Genomic DNA, 23,421 nt, shown 5'->3' on the forward strand with positions numbered 1-23,421 from the left:
TATATATGTAAATAAAATTTAAAAATATATACCAGTCACTAATTTCTGAAGCACCCTCAGTATTTATTTCTGGAACCGGGTCTGGATAAAACTGTGTTTGAGCAGTTTCATTATCAGTAGCTCATATTTAGGCGATCGCATTGATTTATGTGGCAGTAGGCTTTGCTTCAAAGTCGGAAAAATTAGCAGGATATTTGTTAATTTCCTCTGTGAAAATCTCTATACAGTTAGAGTAAACATTAATGCACATGGGCTTCATCGAATACTCCTTGCATCTGTTGATTTCATCTGTGGATTATTTGGTTTTATTTAGTGTGAATCTCCGATAAGTTCTGATACGTAATAAATAACATGATATGCGGCCGGCCAATGTTAACTTTATTTCAATCAAAACATAAAACATTATTTACACCGGTTGCATCTGCGAGGCATAAGTTACAATTATATTTGTCCGTGACTCCAGAAATATGTTGGCAGATCTTTTATTAATAATAATAATAATAATAGACATATTTGTGCCACTTTCAGAAGGCAGCACAGCTTTACATTATTTACACATGAGGGGGAAAAAAACATGTATTTTCACATCAAGCCAATGAAGAACGTGTGTTGTTAATAAAATTACAATTTATATTATAAAATAGAAAATTTTTACTTATTTAATTTTTTTGTTTTGTTTTTTTATATACAGTATTTAACATGCATAAATAGTTAGATTACATATCTAAAGGCTTTACCTCCAGGAACTCATTGAGGGATTTCTGGCAGCGCTGTAACTGGTCCAGGATGGTGACGAGGGAGTTCCTGATTCCAGCTCGAGTGCTGAGAGACGTGACCCTGCTGTCCATCTGAACGTCTGACATGATGGCCCTACAAGCACATACACCGGTGAGCGATTCTACACTCATCTGTCTCACACCTGTCCCAGCAACCCCTCCCTTCCTCCCCGCTCACCTGAAATCCTGGTCCACTCTCTGAAAGCGGGCCTGTTCCCGCGGCAACGCCCCACGCCCAAATATGGGCTCGAGGTAGACCCACTTCCTCTGGATGGTGTTGAGGTTCTGGAGGTACTCGTCAAGGTCGGCCAGTCGGGTTTCCCACAGCGACACTTTGTCCTGGAAGCGCAGGTAATAGGGCGAGTCTTTGAGCGACTGCAGCAGGCAGCGGTTGTCTCCCACCTGGTTGACCATGTCCCTCCAGTCCTTGATGACGCGCAGAGAGCCGCCCTGACTGTCTGTGTAGTCCGTCAGGGTGAAGCACGCGCCGGCGCCCCACAGCTCCAGCTCCCGCAGGGCCTCACGGATAGTGACCTCGGCCTGAGCGCGACTGTTCAGATCCTGCTCACAGACAGAGAAACCATTACCGTGAGAGTTTATGACTTAGATAAAGTTTTAAAATGCCTGTAGAGCTCAGATAATGTTCATAAACAGACTACATAATTATTAGTTTTCCATGTTAATCTAACTTTTTGTCCTAAATAGACATGGCTGCACTGCAAAAATGTTCTTATTTAGTATTTTCTTACTTATTATATATGATAATATGATTATCAATGAATTCCTAGAGTTATATAGCATAGATAGATAGCATAGACAGACAGACAGACAGACAGACAGACAGACAGATAGATAGATAGTAGGGCTGGGTTTCGATTCAGATGTCCCGATTCGATTTCGATTCGCAAGCTCTCGATTCGATTCAATTCTCGATTTTTTTGATTACATTCAGTGAATATAGTTTTAATACAAATGCTATTGATATTTCTAAAAAATGAACAGTAAACATCAGTTTACAAATGGTGAATTAATAAAAAGAAATTAAGAACCACATGCCTGTATTTTAAACCTATTCTTTTTTTTGTATAGGGTCCTTTTTTAAACAATAATAGGGCCCTATAAAATGTTCTTAATTTTTCTGGTAATCAGATGAAGGCATAAAACATTAATTTAATTTATCCTAATCAAATGAAAATTAAACCCTTTTATTTTTTGGCAAACAAAGTGCTGCACAACAGAGGTTTACTGTTAAAATTAAAAAGAAAACAGATGTGATTATTCCTTTAAAAATAAAGATTTATTAATATTTATTAGCAGTAGTAGCATTGAGTCTTAAGACCGCTAAATAGTAATATATTCTGACAGTAGAACATTAAACTAAACTTTTATTTTGACGGGTTGCCGTGAAGAACTTGCAGCTGCTGTGTATGTGATATGACGGTAGTTTTCTCAAATGAAACGGTAAAATGCTAATGAAGTGACTCTCAGAGCAGCTGGAGATGACATTCGTGTTCATATCATCATATAGTGAGACGGCAGAAGCTGAAAACACCGCGAGCGTCATCCGCGCTTTAGTATGTGTGTAGTAAACAAAAAAGTGCGCCGCACCATCCGCCATTCATTCATTGCGGAAATCATGGCGCCTTATGCGTGATATCAAATGCTTCCGCAGATTTATAGTGTTACTATAGCATTTCACCTGAGCATTGCGAATTGTGCGTATGGCCATGATAAGTGCTGAATGAATGACTTTCTGTTGTAGCATCGCGCAAGGTAAATAAGGGTGACATCTAGTGGAGAAGACTAATGATAAGATTCATGTTAATCAGATCTTGTTTTAAATGTGTGCTGAAATAAATACTGGAAAAGATCGATTCACGGCTTTTGAGAATCGATATCGAATCGACACCATTTAAAAAAATTATTAATCGGAAAATCGTCCTAATAGATAGATAGATAGATAGATAGATATAATGACATTAATTTAAAATAAAATACCAGAATATTTGAATATCTAAAAAAAATATATATTTTGTTAGAATTATTTAGATGACAAATATATTAAATAAATCATTAAGATATATATAAAAATGTATTTTTGTCTTTGTTTTCTAGCAGAAATACCTAAACTTTCCTTAATCAAGATACATGAAGTTGAGAAGCAAAATGACACAAGATATTAACGTCTTGTTTTCTGGAAGATAAAAAATCTAAATTAAGTGAGTTTATGCTTACATCTGCTTATGCCGATGTTTTTTTTCTTCTTGTTTTATGCTTAAACACTTAATTGTTCGGAAAACAATACTTAATATCTCACATCATTTTGCTTGTATCTTAACTTAAGAATGTTTAGATATCTGTACTGAAAAACAAGACAAAAATACTAAGTAAGAAAATAGTTTTCTGCTGTGTGGTCATGTCTGTTTAGGACGAAAACCTGACACAGAAAAGAATCAACTGAATAACACAATACAATACTACACAAAATACTAAATAAGAAAATGATTTTTTGCAGTGTGTCACAGTAAAGCATGACCTGAAGTGTGCGTAGATGTGTGTGTGTGTGTGTATGTGTGTGTGTGTGTCTGTGTGTGTGTGTGTACCTTGAGCTCCAGGGCTTTGTCTATGATGTTGTCGGCCACTCGCAGCAGGTCTCTGAACTGCAGTCTCTCTAGTGTGGTTCCTCTGGGCAGAGAGACGAGCCGGAACAGATCCAGCCAGTGTTCCTGAGAGAGCTGCTCACCTCGCACGTACTTCAACACTGGAACCACGGCCTGAAACACACAGCTGCATCCTTAGCACACCTGTTTAGCCCAGCAACAAATATATACAATTAAAGTAGCAATAACTGAACAACAATCATATAGGGATGTAACGATTCACTCAACTCACGATTCGATTTTCTCACAAGGCTACCGCTGTAAACAAAGTGCTTATGAATGCTACTTTAATATGCATTGTTCAGAGGCAAGATGAAAAGAAAATACCACGTAAACTTTTCTAAAGCCAGTAAGTTCCCCTCAGAGATACATTCATATAAACTCCTACTCCAACTGTATCGCGATTTGTTGAGCATCTCAACCGATTTGAATCGTCACATATTTGAATCGATTTTCGACCGGCTCGCGGTTAATCGTTACATCCCTACAATCATAGCAAGTTGATTCATTTTAAGTACTTAACTACAGACATCGTTACTTTTGAAAAATGTATTAGCTGCAATACTAGTAACAAAAACTAGCTAAATATATTACAGCTTTTTTTTATTATAAATTTTAATTCATTATATGAATTAATTGAAAAACAACATTTTCATATTTTAAAATTATATAAATAAATTAATTAATAAATGTAAAACATATTTATAAAGTGTAATTATTCAAATATAGTGGCTTATTTTTGTATTTGTTATTTCTGCTAGTTCAAATTTATGCTCTTTTTTTTGCTTTTTCATCTTTCAGTAATATTGATAGATATATCTGTTCCACTATCCATAGGAAGCACTGCTTTGTTTTGTTTTTTACGTGTGAAAGAAAAACATTAATTTGTATGAAAATACAGAGCAGGACATATCCCAAACAAGTCAATATAATTATTATTATTTATATATTTTTTTAGCATTATTAATTGTACTTAAATGTACTTATTTATCATTATTGCAACAAACAGATATTTTCTTTTCAGAATTTATCTTTACATAATTTATCAGATTATATAATTTGTCTTTACAAAATCTGAGGAGTATTCATCTGGCAAAAACACAATGAGGGTGATTTTTCAACTAAATATTGTCAACTGAATACCACATTACATTAAATATAACAAAAAAAGTCCTAAATTCAATAGCTGAATTGTAAACATACTTATAAACTGCAGTTTAGACTAAAGGTTTATTTTACCACACAGGGACCTCTGGGAAACACTCTTAAGTGATGACTCAAATTAATTAAATAAACTGATTCGATTACTTAAGAGAGAAATTAAATAATAAATTAGCTATTAAATGTAGTTATTGGAAAAAATATAATCTTCTGCCGCACTAGTTAAGTTAGTAGCAGCACTAATTTCAACTATAACAAACACTCCGAATGACCTGAACATGACCCATCCCACGTTCAACAGAATTTCCACGGAATTCTAGTAAATAACCAGAATAATCCAGCCGTCAGACCTTGTATCTGTCCACTTCCTTCTGCAGTTTGACAGACATGCTGCTGTGCTCTTCCAGCTTCCTCAGACGGTCGTGCCACGCGAACAGAAACTCCTCGAACATGTGAGTCTTACTCCTGCAGGGAAAACACAGTGTGTCTCAGTCCTGAATGAATGCTGAATGTGTTTCAGACACAAAGACTCTGAATTTTGACATTTGTCAAAAAAAAACATTTGTAGAAATTAGGGGTTGCACCGACTAATCGACTAGTCGACTTCAATGCTCTGCCATGACGCTTTAAGCTTGACGTCGACTAGTCGCTGGTCCTATAGAGGGCGCAACAGGATAAGAAATCACACACACACAGGCTACAGACAGTAGCGCGTCCATCACGCGCACTGAATCATTCAGCGCGGAAATGTATTGTCAACACTGTTCTGTGATTTCTCAATAAAATAGCTTAGAAACTGAAAAGAAAAAGCTGTTATAGGAGCAATAGCCGTGTGGGCAGCGCTGTGTCATATGCCATAGCTGTGCACAAGTGGTTTATCACAGCTCCAGACTTATTTGTTCATTAATGATGTCATCAGCGACTAGTCGACTTCGACTCGACTTTCATCACATAAAAGTCGACTTCAAAAAATCAGAAGTCGCTCAACCCCTAGTAGAAATTCCTCCTGACGCATCTGATGTTTCTGACCGCATGTGATTGTGATTGTATTTATTCCCAAATTCAGCTTTGTTTTTTCCCACATTTTATTTAGCGTTTTTATTTTTCTGGATTCCGTTTTTTTCTGTTTACATTTTCTGAGTTCTGTTTTAACAGTTCAATTAAATTTTAGTAATCAAGCATGTCTAAATTAAAGGTGTTAAGTGTGTCAGTTGTTCCTGTGGCTCAGCGGTAGAGCATTGCGTTAGCAGCGCAAAAGCCGTGGGTTCAATTCCCAGGGAACACACACATACTGGTAAAAAATGTATAGCCTGAATGCACTGTAAGTTGCTTTGGATAAAAGCGTCTGCTAAATGCATAAATTTAATTTAATTTAAATTAACTGAAACCTCGTAAAACTCATACAATTTAACAACAATTTATTAAAGGTTTAACAAATTACACTTTTAGGTTCCTATGATATTAGTTTTAGTTTTTTTCCAAATTCAGTTTTGTCTTTCCGAAATTCTGTTATCCATTTAAATTTTTCCATTTAAATTTTAATAATCAAAAAGCATGTCTACTCAATTGAATTCATGCAACTTTAACAATTTAATAATTTACTGCACTTTTTACAATAATAGGACCCTATGAATTTATTTATTTTTATTTTTATTTTTTCCCCAGAAATTCTGTGTTGTCCTTTTTTAATTTTTCTGGATTTATGATTTAATACAAATGTATTATCAAAAACAGTGGTAATCAAATAAAGACATAAACTTTAAGACATAAACATAAATCTTTTACAATGTACGTAATCAAATGAGAATGTAACAATTCCTTTACAGGTTTACAATTAAAATTAAAACATGGAAGAAAATTTGTATGATACTCCTTATAATCATCATAATTGTATTTTTTTATTATTATAAATATTTCATTTTTATTATTTAATTTTGTTTTAATAATTATTTTATTATTAATTTAATAACACTTTTATTATTATTACTTTGAGAAGTACATTCTACTGTACAATAGTAAAACACTGTCTTTCTGTCACAATTTCTTCACATTCAAATTATTTTGACGGGTCACAGTGAAGACCTTTGGGTTTCTGTGTATCTGACAATAGTTTCATCAAATGAAATGTTATCAATGTGATTGTTGAGACTGTGACCTGAAGGAAATCCAGTCCTGCTCTGCGTGTTCATCCAGTCCCTGCTGAAACTCCTCGTAAAGCTCCCACATCTCTGAACACTCCTGCAGATCCCGCAGCGCGTCGGTCGCCAGAGACACGTCAGGAGCGCTCAGGTTAAAGTGTTCGCAGTCCTCCCTATGACACACAAACACACACACATTTACTATGGTAATACCACAGGCGTTTCTCTGCATGCGAGTACAGGAGTGAAGCCACGCACATGAGTTTTTTGCGCGTGTTCTCCAGCTCGCCGAACTCGGCTCGTCTGTCGCGGATGTTCTGAACGCAGCGCTGCAGAGTCTCGTGGTCACCTGACTCGATGATGTCATGCCCGGGTTTGAGCTGGTCCCAGCGAGCTCTGAACTTCTGCAGGTCCTGCAGGTAAACCTGCACCCGAGACTCAACGTTCCCCTTCATCACCTCCACCTGAGAGACACTCATTTTAGCAGGTCATTTTCAATGAATCTCACTGAATCTGTTGCATTTAGACTTACTGAAATGCGCAGATGTAGTCTAATTACTGACTGCTTGTTCATGACTGTTATTTTAGTATCACTGATATACTATCATGTTTTTTCATATTTTGAAATTCATATTTTATAGTTTTGTTGTTTATTTTTGTCATTTTTCTATTGTTTTTGTCTGTTTTTTAAGTGTCTATTTAGTTTAGTAATTTACATCCTACAACTAAATGAAATGTTGTTTAGATTTTAAACTAATTGTAAATATTTTGAATTTGTTTTTATTTTTATTTTTATATTTCCCATTTTCATTTTAAAGTTTTAGTAATTATTTTGCGAGTTTGTTTTTTTGTATGTCTTTTTTAATCCATTTTTATTTGAGTAATTTAAGTAGTTCAACTACATGAAAAATTTGAAACTTAAATTTGAAACTGAAAATAATTTTATATTGTATTTCTGTTAGCATTCATTTTATTTCAATTACCGTACTTTTCAAAAATATTTTTAGTTTTAGTTAATAATAACACTGGTTCATGACATTTTGTGGGTAAAGACACACATATGAAACAGTATTTTATTGCATTACATGAAAAAAAATGAAAGAAAAGACAAATATATTGCAAAATTCTACTGGTTATTGTGGAAAATTAATTTTGATATTTTCCATTTTTATTTTCATTTTAAAGTTTTAGTAGTTTTGTTGTGTAGACATTAAAAATGTCTTTTTAATTTTTATTAATTTGCATTTCAGTTTTAATTTTAGTAATTTGAGTACTTTCAATAAAAATGTGAAATTTTGAAACATTTTATTGTATTAAACTATTGTATTAAATTAAAAAGGCACAAATATGTTGCAAAATTCAGCTGGTTATTGTGGAAAATCAGAATAACGTACGAAACAGTGGTGTGCATGTATTAGGGTGTGTTTGTACCTGTTCTTTAATCATGAGCTGATGACTTTCCATCATGAGCTCAAATTTGTCCCATCTGGCTCTCAGGGAGCTGATGGTGTCCAGTCCTCCGCCCGCCACAGAGCGCAGCAGCCTATTCTTCTCCTCCGCCTGCTGGAACTGAGGCAGTATCTGCACACCACATCAGAACAACATTCACAAATCAACTTTAGCAGAATCAAATTACACGCTGCTGTGCCACATTTACATTCACAGATGTGAACCAAAAGTTTAGTTTCAGACACTTAATAGCAAATAAACAAGAAATTAGTTGAAATTCTGAATTTCAAATGTACCTGCCCGTAAAAGTCACATAGAAAGCAAACTGTGGTTGGCCGTTTTACGTCGCTCAGATGATGTAAGTGGGCAGTTTTTAGCTAGAATAAGCTGCAGCATGGCTCATATTCAAGTCTGGCTACATGATACATGTTTACGTGAAGGAGAAGATTTCCCATTCAACAGTGAGCTGAATGAGGGTGTTGATGGTGATGTACCTCGGGTTTCTGGGTCTGTAATTGGCCGTGTTTGGCATTGGCCTCTCCGATCTCATCGATGCTCTCAGGACGTAAGGACAACGTCTCCATCGCACTGCTTATAAAAGAGTCGATCACCTGAATGTGACCTGCACACACACACAGGACGGCAGTATTAAATATGTAAACACAAAGTGCAAATATGACCAGCAGAGGTCGATGTTACACCATCTGATTTACTGAACACCACTGCAAAGATCTTTCTGTCATAGTATGTGCCTGTTAGGATCTGTGGTATTACAGTACTATTTATATACTAGCATAGCATTTATTCATATTTGGAATTATTTTTATTATGAACTTTTACCATTTTGAGAAGTTTTTTAATATATATTTCTATTTAGCTTTATTTTTATTTGTTTTGGTGATTTTGTAATGTGCTTTTTGCCATTTTTAATTAATTTTTAAATATTTCTATTTATCTTTATTTTTATTTATTTTAGTATTTTTTCTTGTTATGTGCTTTTGTCTTTTTTTATATTTCCATTTAGCTTCATTTTTATTTGTTTTCGTTTTTGTAATTTTTCTGTGTGTTGTCATTTTTATTAGAATTGTTCTTAATATTTCTATTTAGCTTTATTTTAGTATTTTTTCTTGTTATGTGCTTTTGTCTTTTTTTATATTTCCATTTAGCTTTATTTTTATTTGTTTTTGTCATTTCTCTAATGTGTTGTCATTTTGATTAGATTTTTTCTTAGTATTTCTATTTAGCTTTATTTTTATTTGTTTTAGTTTTTTTTCTTGTTATGTGCTTTTGTCATTGTTTTTGTTTTTTTATATATTTCCATTTAGCTTTATTTTTTATTTGTTTTTGTTTTTGTAATTTTTCTGTTCTTTCATTTTTTATTAGGTTTTGTTTTCTTAATATTTCTATTTAGCTTTATTTTTATTTTTTATTTTTTTGTAATTTTGTTAAAACTACAAATTAAACTGATGAACCCTTTTCACATTTTCCTGTAATTTAATCCCAAGGTAATAAAACATAAAAATAATAAAAGTATAGTTTTATAAAAGTACATTACATTTTTTTTAAATGTAAAATTCTTACACTACTGGGGAAATATGTCATCACTATCTCCATTTTATTTAAGTTTTTGAACTAATATTTATATCTAACATTATTTCAATCACTACAATAGTTTTAGTTAACAATAACCACAGTAGTTTGGATGCACGTGTTGTCTTTAAACACCATGAGCGCTGTATAGTGTGTGTTGAACATCTGATCGCACCCTGGATGGATCTCCTGAGGGACGTCAGCAGAGCATCAAACAGCCTCTGGATGAGATCGTCCACGGCCACTCTGACAGGTTCACAGTTCACCGTGATGCAGTCGACCTTCTCTGTGCTGCACACACACACACACACACACTGTTAAACACAACACATGCTCTCAAACACACAGTATATATGATCACACACACACACGGGCAGATACCTGGGCAGCCGCTCGGCCTCTTTTCCTTTGGCTTTGAGAGCTTTGAAGTTCCTCTCCCAGTCCTGGACGCTGTGAAGGTGTTTCTCCACCAGAACATCCACATCCACCTGCCCCAGAACCACCCAGTCCTGAACACAGACACACAGGACATCAAATCAACCACGCAAACATCTCAGGAGGCTTGATGTTACAGAGCACATGCATAAATTCATCGTGGATTTTCATATGAGCTACGTTCAAAATGAAATCCATTAACCGTAGGTCTAAACAGGTTGATTGCAGACGTCAAGGAGAAATATGTCAGAGAAACGCCTAATGTAAATAGTAACGTGACTAACCATATAATCATTCAGCTAAATAACCAGGCTGTTCAACTTTAAGACTAAAAAGGGGGAGAAGAAAAAGCTTCCCATATCTTTGGTTCTTAATGCCAAAGGTCATGCAATACAAACAAACTAGTGAAAATTCATCTATTGCTTGGTAGAAGCTAGTCAAATTAACCCAAAGTAAAAGAAAATACAACCAAGACAATATTTAATATGGACTCAAAACAAACATTTTATTATTTATATAATATTATAATATTATTAACATTTTAATTAGCTTTTATTTTTTTATTTTCAGTTTTCAATTTAGTTTAAGTTTCAGTAATTTTGTTATGTGCTTTTGTCATTTTTATTAGATTTTTTTTTTTTTTTTGACTAATGAGTTTTCTTTTTCTTTTTGTATTTTAGTTTTAGTAAATGTAGCATTTCAAATTAAACTTGTTTTATTTCAGTTAGCTGCCCTGGCAACATTTTTTTAAGCTTTTCATCTAATGTTTTATTTTATTTTATTATTTTATATTACTTTATTTTATTATTTTATTTCAATTAATGAAAACAACTGTTTAGTAGTTTAATTACAATACTAAACAATAACACTGCTCCAAAGAACATAAAACCATCAAAGACACATTTAAAAACTTATATTGCACAATTTTCCTATTCAGCTGATGTCAGTTTTGCATATTGTTTGACCAGCGCAGTTCAGAAATCACGGTGACGTTCAAACATTTCAAAGATTGATTTATAAGGCCATTTTAGGGTCATGCTTTAATGCAATAAATAATTTTGGTACTGAAGTAAAACCAGTCAAGTGCTCACTCCCTTAAAGGAGTTTATTTTCTAAAGGGTCAAAAGTTGAAGAAACCAATTCATACAGCTACTAAACTCATATGAACAGAGTATATGCTAATAATGTGATATTTTGGCACACGCTGGAAATCTAGAAAATTTAGACTGCAACTTCTGTTATTAGCCACATAAAAAAAACTCCAATCCAGCAAAACTGAAATAAACCACTCCGACGTTTCTACAAAAGCTTTTATTAGGTCTCTTTCTCATGAAGTAGTGAAATGAGCAAAACGCTGAGCTGTCATTTCAGATTTGGAAAGAGCACACTCATTAGAAACGCTAGGGTGTATTTTGCATACAGTAGGCTTGTAGAGTGTGAGAGTTAATGAAAGTATGATGACGGATCATTGTCAGTGTACAGAGAGTTGTACACAGCTAATTAAAGCAGCACCTGCCCAGTGATCGGACATCTGCTGTGAACAGACACGCAGATCTGAGACAGAACGGCTTGTATGAGGTTTCCCATCCGTGCTGCTAAAGAGGAAGCGTTCGGCTCATTTCCTCTCTGTGTGGGCGCAGAAATCAGAAGTGAGTTTGTGTGTGAGTGTGCCGAGATTCCCCGTGACTGCATTAAAGCGGCACAAGAACAACCTCTGGCATATGGTTTTCTAAACCACAATTGAAATAATGAAAATGCATTAGTGCTGAAACACAACAATAAATAGAGGCTTACATTGGATTCATCTTTACAAAAAACTAGTGAACCTATCCAGACAGCATTTTTGGGCATCACATGTGCGTTCAATATGTCCAGGGATGCAGTCCGTGCGGTTTTAAGTCATAGGTATAGTCTGTAATATAATGTAGACGTGTGTGGGTGGGTGTTTACGGTGTTTTCTAGAACATCACTGTATAATGACCTCAGTTCATGACCTTTACGTGCTGAAATTCCCTTTGTGTTCTAATATTCTATTAAATTGGAATCCACCATGAATTAATTGTCCAGAACTGTATTCATAATCAACATTTACTTCAACTAATTTTCAATGCATGTTGCAATGTATTCTGGGCTTGCTTCATACTTGAAGGATATGCAATACCTTTCAACAAAAATGTATTACTTTAATTTTATATATATATATATATATATATATATATATGAAAGGAGATGCATGCTTATATATATATATATATATATATAAAATATTTACATTTTGAATTATACTATATATGCTTCAAGTACAAAGCAAGCCCAGAATACGTTTATAATAATTAATTTTTATATACATATAAATATATATAGAGAAAGAGAGAGAGAGAGATATATAGAACGATAGATAGATAGAACGATAGATAGATAGATAGATAGATAGATAGAATTTTTTTAAATAAGTCTCTTCTACTCAGGTTGCAGGATCAAAAATGCAGTAATATTGTGAAATATTGTAAAATATTACAATTTAATTTAAAATAACTGTTTTCTATTTGAAAATATTTTAAACTGTAATTAATTCCTGTGACGTAAAGCTGTATTTTCAGCATCATTACTCCAGTCTTCAGTGTCACATGATCTTCAGAAATCATTCTATGCTGATTTGCTGCTCAAGATTTCACGTTCATATTTCATATTTTTGTGGAAACTGTGAAACATTTTATTTTTCAGGATTCACAGATGAACAGAAAGTTCAAAAGAACAGCATTTATTTGAAATAGAAATCTTTTGTAACATTTTGACTTTTGAGCAATTGAATGCGTCTTTGCTGAATCAATAAATAATACCAATAATTTCTTTCAAAAACAAAAATCTTTCTGACTATAAACTTTTGAATGGTAAGTGTACATGATGTTGTTTTTAGTCAAAAGCAGGCATCTTAAAAAGCAGATAAATTCTGCTGCCTATAAATGGAAAAACCTTCTCAAACCTGATCTATGACATTACCTAGTTGGGCAGCTCACTAGGGTCTGGAACGCAGTCTGCGGTACCTTAAACTTGTCCAGCATGTGTGTGAGTCGACTGAAGAGGTGTTCGGCTTTGCTGAAGATGGTCAGGAAGCCGCTGGCGTTGCGTTCGATCATGCAGGTGAATATGGGCTCCTCTCCCGTCTCGCTCACGCCCTTAAACTGGTTCGGGATGCAGATGAACCTTTTCATCTCGCGGTAGTACTTTGCTCTGACCTCCTCGAACGCAGGACGGAACTGCAGCCGCCCCTGCCTGCAGAAACGCAAGATATTAAACGATAGTTCATCCACAAATGAGGGTGAGTAAATGTTTCGGTGGGTTTTTGAGTGAACTGCTCCTTTAAAACACAACAAGAGGAGTGGGGCTCTTACTTGAAGATGAGGTCGATGTTAATCTCTGGCAGGTTCTTGTTGAGGGCCTCCAGTCCCACCTGATACTGATGCTCCAGAGCTTTATACAGCTGATGGTTCCAGTGCTGACGCCAGGCCCTCATGTCTCCTGCACGAAACCCCTGAACACACACACACACTTAAACAGAGATGTTTAAGGAGTCTGATAGAAACATTGACTGTTCCAAAGCCCAGTGAACTGCCTACATAGACAGCATTGTTAGACACCACAGGGACAAAACTGTGCCACCTAACAAGGCATATGAGGTTCCACTTTGGTAAGAATGTTGCAATTTTTCTGATAAAAATCATGACTGTGATTTAAAATGTTAAAAAATGTTTTTTATTTTACATTGATTGCATTATATTAATTATTACTATTATTACTATTAAATAAAATAGTTTTAAAAATCACTGTAAAAATCAAGCATTTAAGACAAATAACATAATAAAAAAAATGTACAGTACAACTGTAAAATTACAATACTAATATTTATGGCTGTCTCAATATCTTCATTATCAAACATTAAACCATCACACTTTTATTTTGGAAAAGAGTAGGAAGTCCTTCTCTTTTGTTGTCAAAAACCATTTGGGAAGTTTGGGAAGATGGTTGGCACAAGTTGCGTTCACAAACGTACGTTATAAGTGACCCAAACTCAGAGCAGATGCAGAGATGAGTTTGTGTGGAGCAGCATTTACTGGAAACGGAGCCGCTCTGCAGACAGCAAGGCAGTATTTGAGCAGATATGAAGAATCATGATCACCTGAGACTCTAGTGTGGCGAATCCAGTCCTGAGATCCTGAAGAGCATCTTTCCACCTCTGCTGCTGACGCAGGAGATCCACTCCCATCAGACTCACCACCTATAAAACACACACACACACACACACACACACAATGGCTCTTCCATGCTAATCTGAATTTGTGTCGACCCTCCGAACGGTCAAGTCAGCATGAGGTATCAGGTTGAAGGCCTGAGGAAGAGGAGAGAGGAAGATCACCTTGTCAGTGAAGTCGGTGTGCCACTTCCTGAGTTTGCGGTTCTCCATGGAGAGTCTCTCTGCGGCACGCTGCAGTTTACTGATGTACTGCTCCAGCTCTTTAGGATTCTCCCACGTGATCTGGAGTTTTCCACCTTCGTCACGAGATTGAGACCGTGGATTCTGCTGCAAAACAAATATCATACAACAAACAGATGATGCATAGTCTTTATGTGACCAGTTTATTACACTATGACATTCAAAACACTGCCTGTACACACTTTAGTATGCACTAATGTAAGAATTTTTTTGATCTGAAAGAAACTAATACTTTTATTCAGCAATGATGCACTGAATTGATCAAAGGTGAAAGTAGACATTTATAATGTTACAAAAGATTTCTACTTCAAATAAATGCTGTTCTTTTGAACTTTCTATTCATCTGTGAATCCTGAAAAATAAAATGTATCACAGTTTCCACAAAAATATGAAGCAGCACAACTGTTTTCAACATTGATAATAATCAGAAATGTTTCTTCAGCAGCAAATCAGAATATTAGAATGATTTCTGAAGATCATGTGACACTGAAGACTGGAGTAATGATGCTGAAAATACAGCTTTGCATCATAGAAATAAATTACATTTTACAATATATTCACATAGAAAACAGTTATTTTGAATTGCAAAAATATTTCACAATATTACAGTTTTTACTGTATTTTGATCAAATAAATGCAGTCATGGTGAGCAGAAGAGACTTCATTCAAAAATATTCAAATCTTACCGAGCCCAAACTTTTGAACGGTAGTGTATCTCTGTATAATACAGTAAAATACAGTTTCACAGCAGTAGGACAAAAGAGTTACCTTGATGACCTGTTCGAAGGCCAGAGCACAGCCGAGCATCATGGGTCGTTGAGAAGGGATCATCTGCTGATCGATGGTGTTGTAGAAATGAGCCACCTGTTAAACACGCACAAATACATGTACACACACATAAACACACACACAACACGTCTACACACAATATTGCTTTAATACAATGCAATATTTGATGGGGAAGCTACTTAAAACTTTTAACAAAAAAGTAGCTAGCTACAATAGTTATCGACTTTAATAACTATCAGATTGTATAACTGACTTGAAAAAAAATCAGAGCAGCATTTATTTGGTGTGAATTATATTGAGTTTTGACTCAAATGAATCAGTGATTCATTTCACTGATCTGAATGAACTGATTAACAAAATTGAATCTAACTTCCTAATGCTACCTGAAAGAGAGAACACTCTTGAATGGAATACTGTTTAGAAATGTCACTATACTCAAGAATGTAGTTCAGTTAGTAGTCATACTGCTACTTTTAGTTAGTTACTCTCTCCATATGTGTGTGTGTGTGTGTGTGTGTGTGTGTGTGTTAACACACCTGTTTGAGGATGATGGCCTGTCTGTAGAACTTGTCGGCGGTGTTTGCCGCCTGCTGGATCTTAGCAGGGATGGTGAAGCCCAGAGCGGAGAGCTGCCGCACCTCTCGGAGTAAACTCACCAGCCGGTCCGAGTACTGGATCTTCAGTTTACCATCCATGTGATCCAACTCCATGACGCGATTACTGGCCTGCAAACTACACACATACAGGACAGATCTGTGGTGGTGCTCACGCCACTCACTGTGCGAATTTGCTTTGAAAATGTCGATACAAACAGAGTAAAAGCTTAATGATGAAACTTTGACCAACACATTACAGTGAGACAACTTTTGGAGGAAAATAATAAAGTCGTGTTTTTGTGACATATAAAGAGATATATTGTATTTCCCAGCATGTAAGTCACATTTTTTATCATCTGAAACTTATAATGCAGTTAACATCAAGCACGCAAAACACAAATTTGTATTAGTTTAGGTTTGGCGTTTATGATAAATGTTTATAATGAATGCTATTTACTGTATATTTTTCATTACTGTTTTGTTCTGAATCCGTGTTATTTTATTTAGCATTGATATATATATAGTTTTTGTTAATATTTTATTAAATTTTTTATATTTTCTGTTTTTACTTAAATTTTAGTTACATTTTTAGTCATTTAGTTGCGTTTTGTCATTTTAATAGTTTTTTTTTTAAATGTCTTTATAGTATTTACAAATTTTTATTTATTAGTGTATTTGGTTTTAGTTATTAATCTAAATTAAAATGAGAAATGTTGCCTTGGCAACAAAGTTTTTTTTTTCAGTTCATTTTTATTTTATTTCAAGTAACGAAAATGTTCGAAAATGTTTGTTTTATTTTTAGTTAGTTAACAATAATAACCCTGTTCTGAGTACTGTTAAATTGAAATAATTTTTGCAGTGTGAAGGGAAAATACATATTTATAGTGTTTATGTTTGTAAACGTTTAGTTTCTAAATGTAATAATAAAACATGACAAACAATGATGTGATTATCTGTGTTTTTTTCTCTCAACAATGCAATTTTTTACTTATTTTCAGGTGTGACTTAAATAAATAAAATGTTGCAAAAGCGCACAAAATGACACTTAAATAAAATATTAAAAAACCAACAGGGGTCTGTTAAACGGAGAGTTTACTTCGTTTAGAGCAATGGAAGTCTATGGGATGCCCTTAAATCTATGTCTACATGTTTACTGTGTGTGTGTGTGTGTGTGTGTGTGTGTGTGTGTGTGTGTGAGCCTGATTCCAGATTTGGGATCAGACAGTCCTGACAGCAGGTCTCTGCTCCAGTCTTCAAACTGCTCCTGCTCGTACGATCTCATCTGCTCCTGCAGCTCATCACAGAAACGGAGCAGCGGCCGAAACCCAGACAGATCGGAGAGCAACGCGTCGGCCATCTTCAGAGAGTCCTCCACCTGCACACACATACTTCAGCTGCTGTAACTCATGACCGATTAAAGTCCTTCACCACCTTCAATGCTCTATTAAATGGTTCATTTAAATGCTTCTCTACATTAGTATGTGTTGATGAAAATGGTCTGTGTGTCCGCACCTTAAGCAGCAGCTGTCTGACCCACACAATATTGTTGATGACCTCTGGAAGGTTTCGTCCTGCTAGAGGGCCGGTTTTCTCTCCTGGAGCACCGTGACAGCGGTTCTCGAAATCCACCCGCAGCCCTGCACAACAACACCGCTAGCATGAAGCACTCTCTAGTGTCTCTCTCTCCTTATGGGACGACAGTTATGAATCTAGATAGCCTTAGTCATTAAATAGCCAATTTATAACTAAAACTATTATCATTTTCATTTATTTAAATAAAGATGAACTAAAATAAAATAAAACCTTAAACATAAAAAAAACTTAAATTAAAATTTCCTTGGAAACTAAGTGAAATAAAACAAATTTAAGTTTAAATACTAAAATTACTAAAACTAAAATAAAAATAAAGCTAAATAGAAATGTTTAAAACTAAAAACTAATAAAAATGACAAAAGCACATAACAAACTGACTTAGACTTAAACCAACATTACATTGAAAACTGAAAATATAAAAATAAAACCTAAATCAAAATGTAATAAATACTTTCTCTTTCTAAAGTTGCTTATGAGTATTTGAATTTGAATTTTATGTGAAATCCTATTTTCAGTGTTAGTGTTTGTTCAGTGCTTATGTTTCTATTTTACCTTGTGAACATATTTACATTGATATTTTGTGAAATTGTATCTTTTATTAATCTATTTTATCCTGTGAAACACTTTGAGCTTCATTTCATGTGAGAAAAATGCTATACAAATAAATGTTTATTAGTAGTAGTAGTATTATTGTTATTATTATTATTATTACTCTAAAATAACACCGATGTAAATCTATGACCGTACAACAGTTGAATTTTATAATCATCTACATAGCTTTATTAGTGAACAGAACAATAATGTAGCATTCAGAAAAAGTTCTTAATTGGCATTAGTCATTTGTAAAACTATGTACTAAACTCTAGTGAGCTGCCTACCTAGACAGCATTTTTAGGCATCATAGGCTCTCCTAATGTGGACATGACTTTTTTTTTTATATACCTCATTTTGAGCGTTTCAAATCAGACGTTTATGAGGTTTTGTTTCAGTGAATCTGTGTTGTACTGCTCAGTGTGTGTGATCTGACCCTTGTTGTAGTCCAGCAGTCGCGTCAGGAGCGTTTCTCTCTCGGGCTGCAGTTCTTTGCTGATTGTGGGTCGTTTGATCAGTTCTCTGTGTTTCTGAAACACCTGCAGCAGCTGAAACGAAGACAAGACAACAACAGTGTACAGCTGTGCGTGCATCTGTATGTCTGAGAGTTCATTCCAAATCTGCTCTCAGCCACAAGCATCAAGCACACAGACAGTCTGATGCACACTGCATGTCAAAACTGAAAGAGCATTTGCAAAGTGGCATGCTTAAATCTAACTGGAAGATTTATGCAATGCATGCAATTACGCAAATTCATGAGTCAAAATGCATGGGTTTATAACAGTCTGCTGGGAAAACAACTAAATATTTATGTGCATTTATTAATACACTACCATTCACAATATTGGGGTCAGTAAGATTTATGTTTTTGAAAGAGTTACTTATGCTCACCATTTATTTGATCAAAAATACAGTAAAAACTTTATATTATAAACTATAAACTACTTTAGATACTATAAAGATTATAAACGTTTTTACTGTCTCTTTTGATCAATTTAAAGCATCTTTGATGAATAAAAGTATTAATTTCCTTAAAAATCATACTGTCCCCAAACTTTTGAATGGTAGTGTATATCCATGTTTTGTCTGTATTTTTTGTTTATTTTGTCTATTTTTGTTGTATTAGGTCTCTTCTCGTCTAAGTGGGTTCTTGGCAAGAATAAGCTGTGATTTGGACAAAAAGCCAAACATCTGGATACACAAGACTAGTGTGATTGTGTGTACCTGCTGTGGACTGTCCTGTGCATCTATTATGAAGGTCTTGAGCTTTCCAGCTGCTTCCTGTTCTGCTGGAGCGATGAGTCGATCAAACTGAGACACTGCAGCTCTCCATAAGGGCTGAACACACATACACAGTGACAGGCTGAGTGATATATCAAATATTCAATATAACAGTGAAGATCTTGTGCATTCGTGTACCTCAGTATAAGGGTTGTAGTGTATCGGGTTGAGCCCTGTGAAAGGCTGATACACACGTGCAGGTGAAACCTGCAGCTTCCCTCCGGATAACAAACGCTGCAGTTTCTCACACACTGATCGCACCTGCACCACCTGAAACACACACACACACACTACAGGTCATGAGGTAATGCACTAGATTATACTGCCTGAGATGATTGACAGGCGTCAGTCTGACCTCCTCCAATCGCTGGGCGAGGCTCTGCAGCCCCTGTGGGCGGTGCTTCTCTTCGCTCCACGGATGAGGTGAGTAGCGTTTCCACACCTGACCGGTCAGGTGTTCACAGGCCGCCACCCACTGTTCACAGGCAGCCACGCCCCCTTTAAGCCCCTCCCTGACTGTGAAATATGGATCATCCCACAAGCGCAGGGTGCTCAGCTTCCTCTGTACAAACCTGCCGAGAGCTCCGCCTGTAAACGCAAATACATCAGGAACGTCATTAGTATTTCATCAGATATATTATTGAGTCAAGCATCATTATCACTTAGCAACCATATCTGATCTGTGCACCTATGACATCCATGAGTCGGATCATGCGTGTCTCGGGGTAGAGGGCGTGCTCATTCTGTTTCCACACGTCATCTACTGTCTCACGGGTGCTCTCAATCAGGTCCAGTACCTCCACCAGACTGAAACTGTCCAGATTACTGTAGTTCTGAAACAAACACACCATGCACAGTTGATGTGGATATCTTGTAGGGTTACTTGTTCTTGGTTTTTAAGTCTGATATTAAATGTTTTCTCATAAAACAGCTTAGACGGATTGGATCTGATTTAAAGTTGATGTAAATAGCCAGTTCATGGACACCTGTGTTGTTATTGTCAACTAAAACTCAAAACTATTTAAAATGAATTGAAATAATTGAAATCAAATCAAATATAAATATTAGCTGAAAACTTAAACTTAAAAAAAAAACTTACATTAGATCTAGAAATGTTGCCTTGGCAAATAATTGTAACAAAAATAAGTTGAAGTAATTAATTAGATATAGAAATATTGAAGTCATATAAATGACAAAAGCACATATAATAATTGCTCAAAAAACTTAAAAAAAAATAGAAATGTTATCTGGGAAACCAACTGAAATAAAATGAGTTTAAGTTGAAATGTTAGAAGTACTAAAACTGAAATAAATATAAATTAAGCTAAATAGAAATATTTAAAAATTAATAAAAATGACAAAAGCACATAACAAAATTACTTTCAAAAACTTACATTAAAACTGTTACCTTGGAAACTAACTTAAATAAAATAAGTTGAAGTTGAAGTACTATAACCACTAAAACTGAAATAAAAATAAATTAAAACTAAATAGAAATATTTTATTTAAAGAAAACTAATAAAAATGACAAAAAAACACAACATAATTACTTAAACTAAAATTAAAAATGTTAACAATAAGTTTAAGCTGAAGAACTAAAAGCACTAAAAATTAAGTAAATATAAATTAAAGCTGAATAGGAATATTAAAAAACAAAAATAATAAAAATGACAAAAGCACATAACAAAATTACTTTAATTTAAACTAAAATTAAATATGATAACTTAGCAACTAACAGAAATAAAAAGTTGAAGAACTAAAATTAAATTGAAAAACTGAAATTTAGCTAAATAGAAATACTAAAAAATTAAAAAAGCACCTAACAAAATTACTAAAACATCAACTAAAATGAAAATGAAAACTGAAAAGATAAAGAAGAAAATGTAATTCAAAATATTAATAAAAACTATAACAGTATATCAATAATACTAAAATAACACTGGTTCATGCACACTAACAAATGGAGTAACTTTGAACGACTACGTGTTGGACGGAGCGCATTCACGTCCAAATGTGCATGTATGCACCTTCTCAATGGTGGTGAAGAGTTCAGAGAAGTGTGCCGCTCTGTCTCTCTCTCTGCTATGCTGTCCGGAGCGACTGACATCAGCCCAGAAGCCGAACTCATCCAGAGGGGTCATGATACCTGCACACACCAGTATGTGGAGTCTAAATGCATAAAAGTACGAGCTGGGAAAAGAAGGGGTTTGAATGAGAACTCACTCAACACATCCGTCTCCGAATGACTCCGTTCCCCAGAATCCTTTGGGTGTGAGTGTCTGAGCACAGAGCCCAGCCCGACCTCAAGATCCGTGAGCAGAGACTGAAGCTTTGAGTCGAACGACTGACTCCATTTATCATCCTGCAGAAAACACACACAACACGCATTACAAACCCAACAGCAAATTCACATCCACGTGAAACGCGTCCCGTGTGTCTGCGCCTGACCTGCAGCAGAACGGGGCCGTAGACCTGTCTCAAGGCCTGGTACAGGGTGCTGATGGGAGACTCCAGCATAGAGGACACCAGGACGGATCGGTGCAGGTTCTCCTCACTCACCACACACGGATGAGGTTTGAAGAACAGCAGAACCCTGCCGTCGACGTCCATGTTCTCCAGCTACACACAGATAACATGAGCCATAATTCAGCATTTTCTGACAATGTTTGGTAGTTGAATGCAGAGCTGAGCGATATACTGAACATTTGTGATTTACTGAATATTATTTCAATATTCCAATATACAATTATGCTAATTATCATGAATACTGTAGTGATTTTAATGCACTTTTTATTTTGACCATTAAGTTTCCTGAAGATTGTGGCTCTGAAATAAATCAGAACGCTACATGAAAATTAATCACTGAATTAGTTTTTGATTAATTTGATTTAAATTAAACTTTTAATTTATGCCAGTTAATCAGTTCAAAGTGCTAGGTAAATAAAGATTCATTTTCATCCTCACTCAAAAGTGCTCACTGAAGCGTGCATTAAAAATTGTTTTAATTTATCGTTTTATGCATTCATTTTTTCATCGATTAAAAAAATGTATAAATACATTTTTTTATTTCATTTTTCGACGTGCGATGTAAGTATAAGATACTACAGATACAGTGTAGATAGATAAAATATAAAACTAAAATAAAAATAAGTGAAAGCTAAATAAAATTATTGAAAAACAAGTCATAAAAATGACAAAAGCACATAAAAAATTACTAAAACTTAAACTAAAGTTAAAATATAATATAAAAATATAAATTATAATATAAAAATAAAAATATATATAAAATAAAAAATGTTCATGTAATAAAATTATCATGTAGTAAAAATACATGTAGATAAATATTGCTATATATATACTGGCGCATATATCTAATTGCTTAAAAATCATTCTTTCTTGTGTGAAAACAGTGTGAAAAAATTATGCTTTGATGAAGGGTTGTGCCGATAGCAAGACAATTATTATTATTATTATTATTATCATCATCAGGTTCGTAATACTATCTAATTAATATTAGGGCTTATTTATTTGTTCCATCATATTTCTTTTTCCGCATTTTTACAGTGTTGCGCGTTATAACCAATCACACACAATTACGTTGAGCTTATGAATGCAGTGGCCAATCAGAGGCGCTTAGATGAGTCATCGCTGAAACGGCGGAGTTTTGTTGTTCAGTGCGTGTGCTCACTGACTGAATTCTGCTCACTCACGAATTCTCATTATAAACAACAAAGTGCAGATGTACGTGCGATGCAAGTATAAGACATAGCTTCACTGATTATAACGGGAGTGTTTTTTAAAGGGGTCATATGATGCTGCTAAAAAGAACATTATTTTGTGTATTTGGTGTAATGAAATGTGTTTATGTGG

The 23,421-nt window shown here is 34.8% G+C and overlaps 1 protein-coding gene across 1 annotated transcript in view; it reads right to left on the minus strand.

The window, feature by feature from the left end:
* The window catches only part of dync2h1 (dynein cytoplasmic 2 heavy chain 1), a 105,016-nt gene that overhangs the window by 79,123 nt on the left and 2,472 nt on the right, over nucleotides 1-23,421 (minus strand). Inside the window, 26 exon segments of the mRNA XM_016487640.1 lie at nucleotides 738-870; nucleotides 955-1,337; nucleotides 3,380-3,550; nucleotides 4,948-5,062; nucleotides 6,753-6,908; nucleotides 6,994-7,199; nucleotides 8,167-8,316; nucleotides 8,679-8,806; nucleotides 9,950-10,065; nucleotides 10,156-10,283; nucleotides 13,254-13,482; nucleotides 13,602-13,741; nucleotides 14,387-14,485; nucleotides 14,624-14,785; nucleotides 15,470-15,565; nucleotides 16,027-16,222; nucleotides 17,286-17,461; nucleotides 17,599-17,723; nucleotides 18,707-18,818; nucleotides 19,495-19,608; nucleotides 19,690-19,821; nucleotides 19,907-20,139; nucleotides 20,240-20,384; nucleotides 21,579-21,697; nucleotides 21,775-21,913; nucleotides 22,000-22,170. Of these exon segments, the coding sequence (XP_016343126.1) occupies nucleotides 738-870; nucleotides 955-1,337; nucleotides 3,380-3,550; nucleotides 4,948-5,062; nucleotides 6,753-6,908; nucleotides 6,994-7,199; nucleotides 8,167-8,316; nucleotides 8,679-8,806; nucleotides 9,950-10,065; nucleotides 10,156-10,283; nucleotides 13,254-13,482; nucleotides 13,602-13,741; nucleotides 14,387-14,485; nucleotides 14,624-14,785; nucleotides 15,470-15,565; nucleotides 16,027-16,222; nucleotides 17,286-17,461; nucleotides 17,599-17,723; nucleotides 18,707-18,818; nucleotides 19,495-19,608; nucleotides 19,690-19,821; nucleotides 19,907-20,139; nucleotides 20,240-20,384; nucleotides 21,579-21,697; nucleotides 21,775-21,913; nucleotides 22,000-22,170 (4,074 nt within the window).

This window comes from Sinocyclocheilus anshuiensis, unplaced genomic scaffold, assembly GCF_001515605.1.
Source record: "Sinocyclocheilus anshuiensis isolate Anshui unplaced genomic scaffold, SAMN03320099.WGS_v1.1 scaffold906, whole genome shotgun sequence".
In the NCBI taxonomy this organism is placed as follows: domain Eukaryota; kingdom Metazoa; phylum Chordata; class Actinopteri; order Cypriniformes; family Cyprinidae; genus Sinocyclocheilus; species Sinocyclocheilus anshuiensis.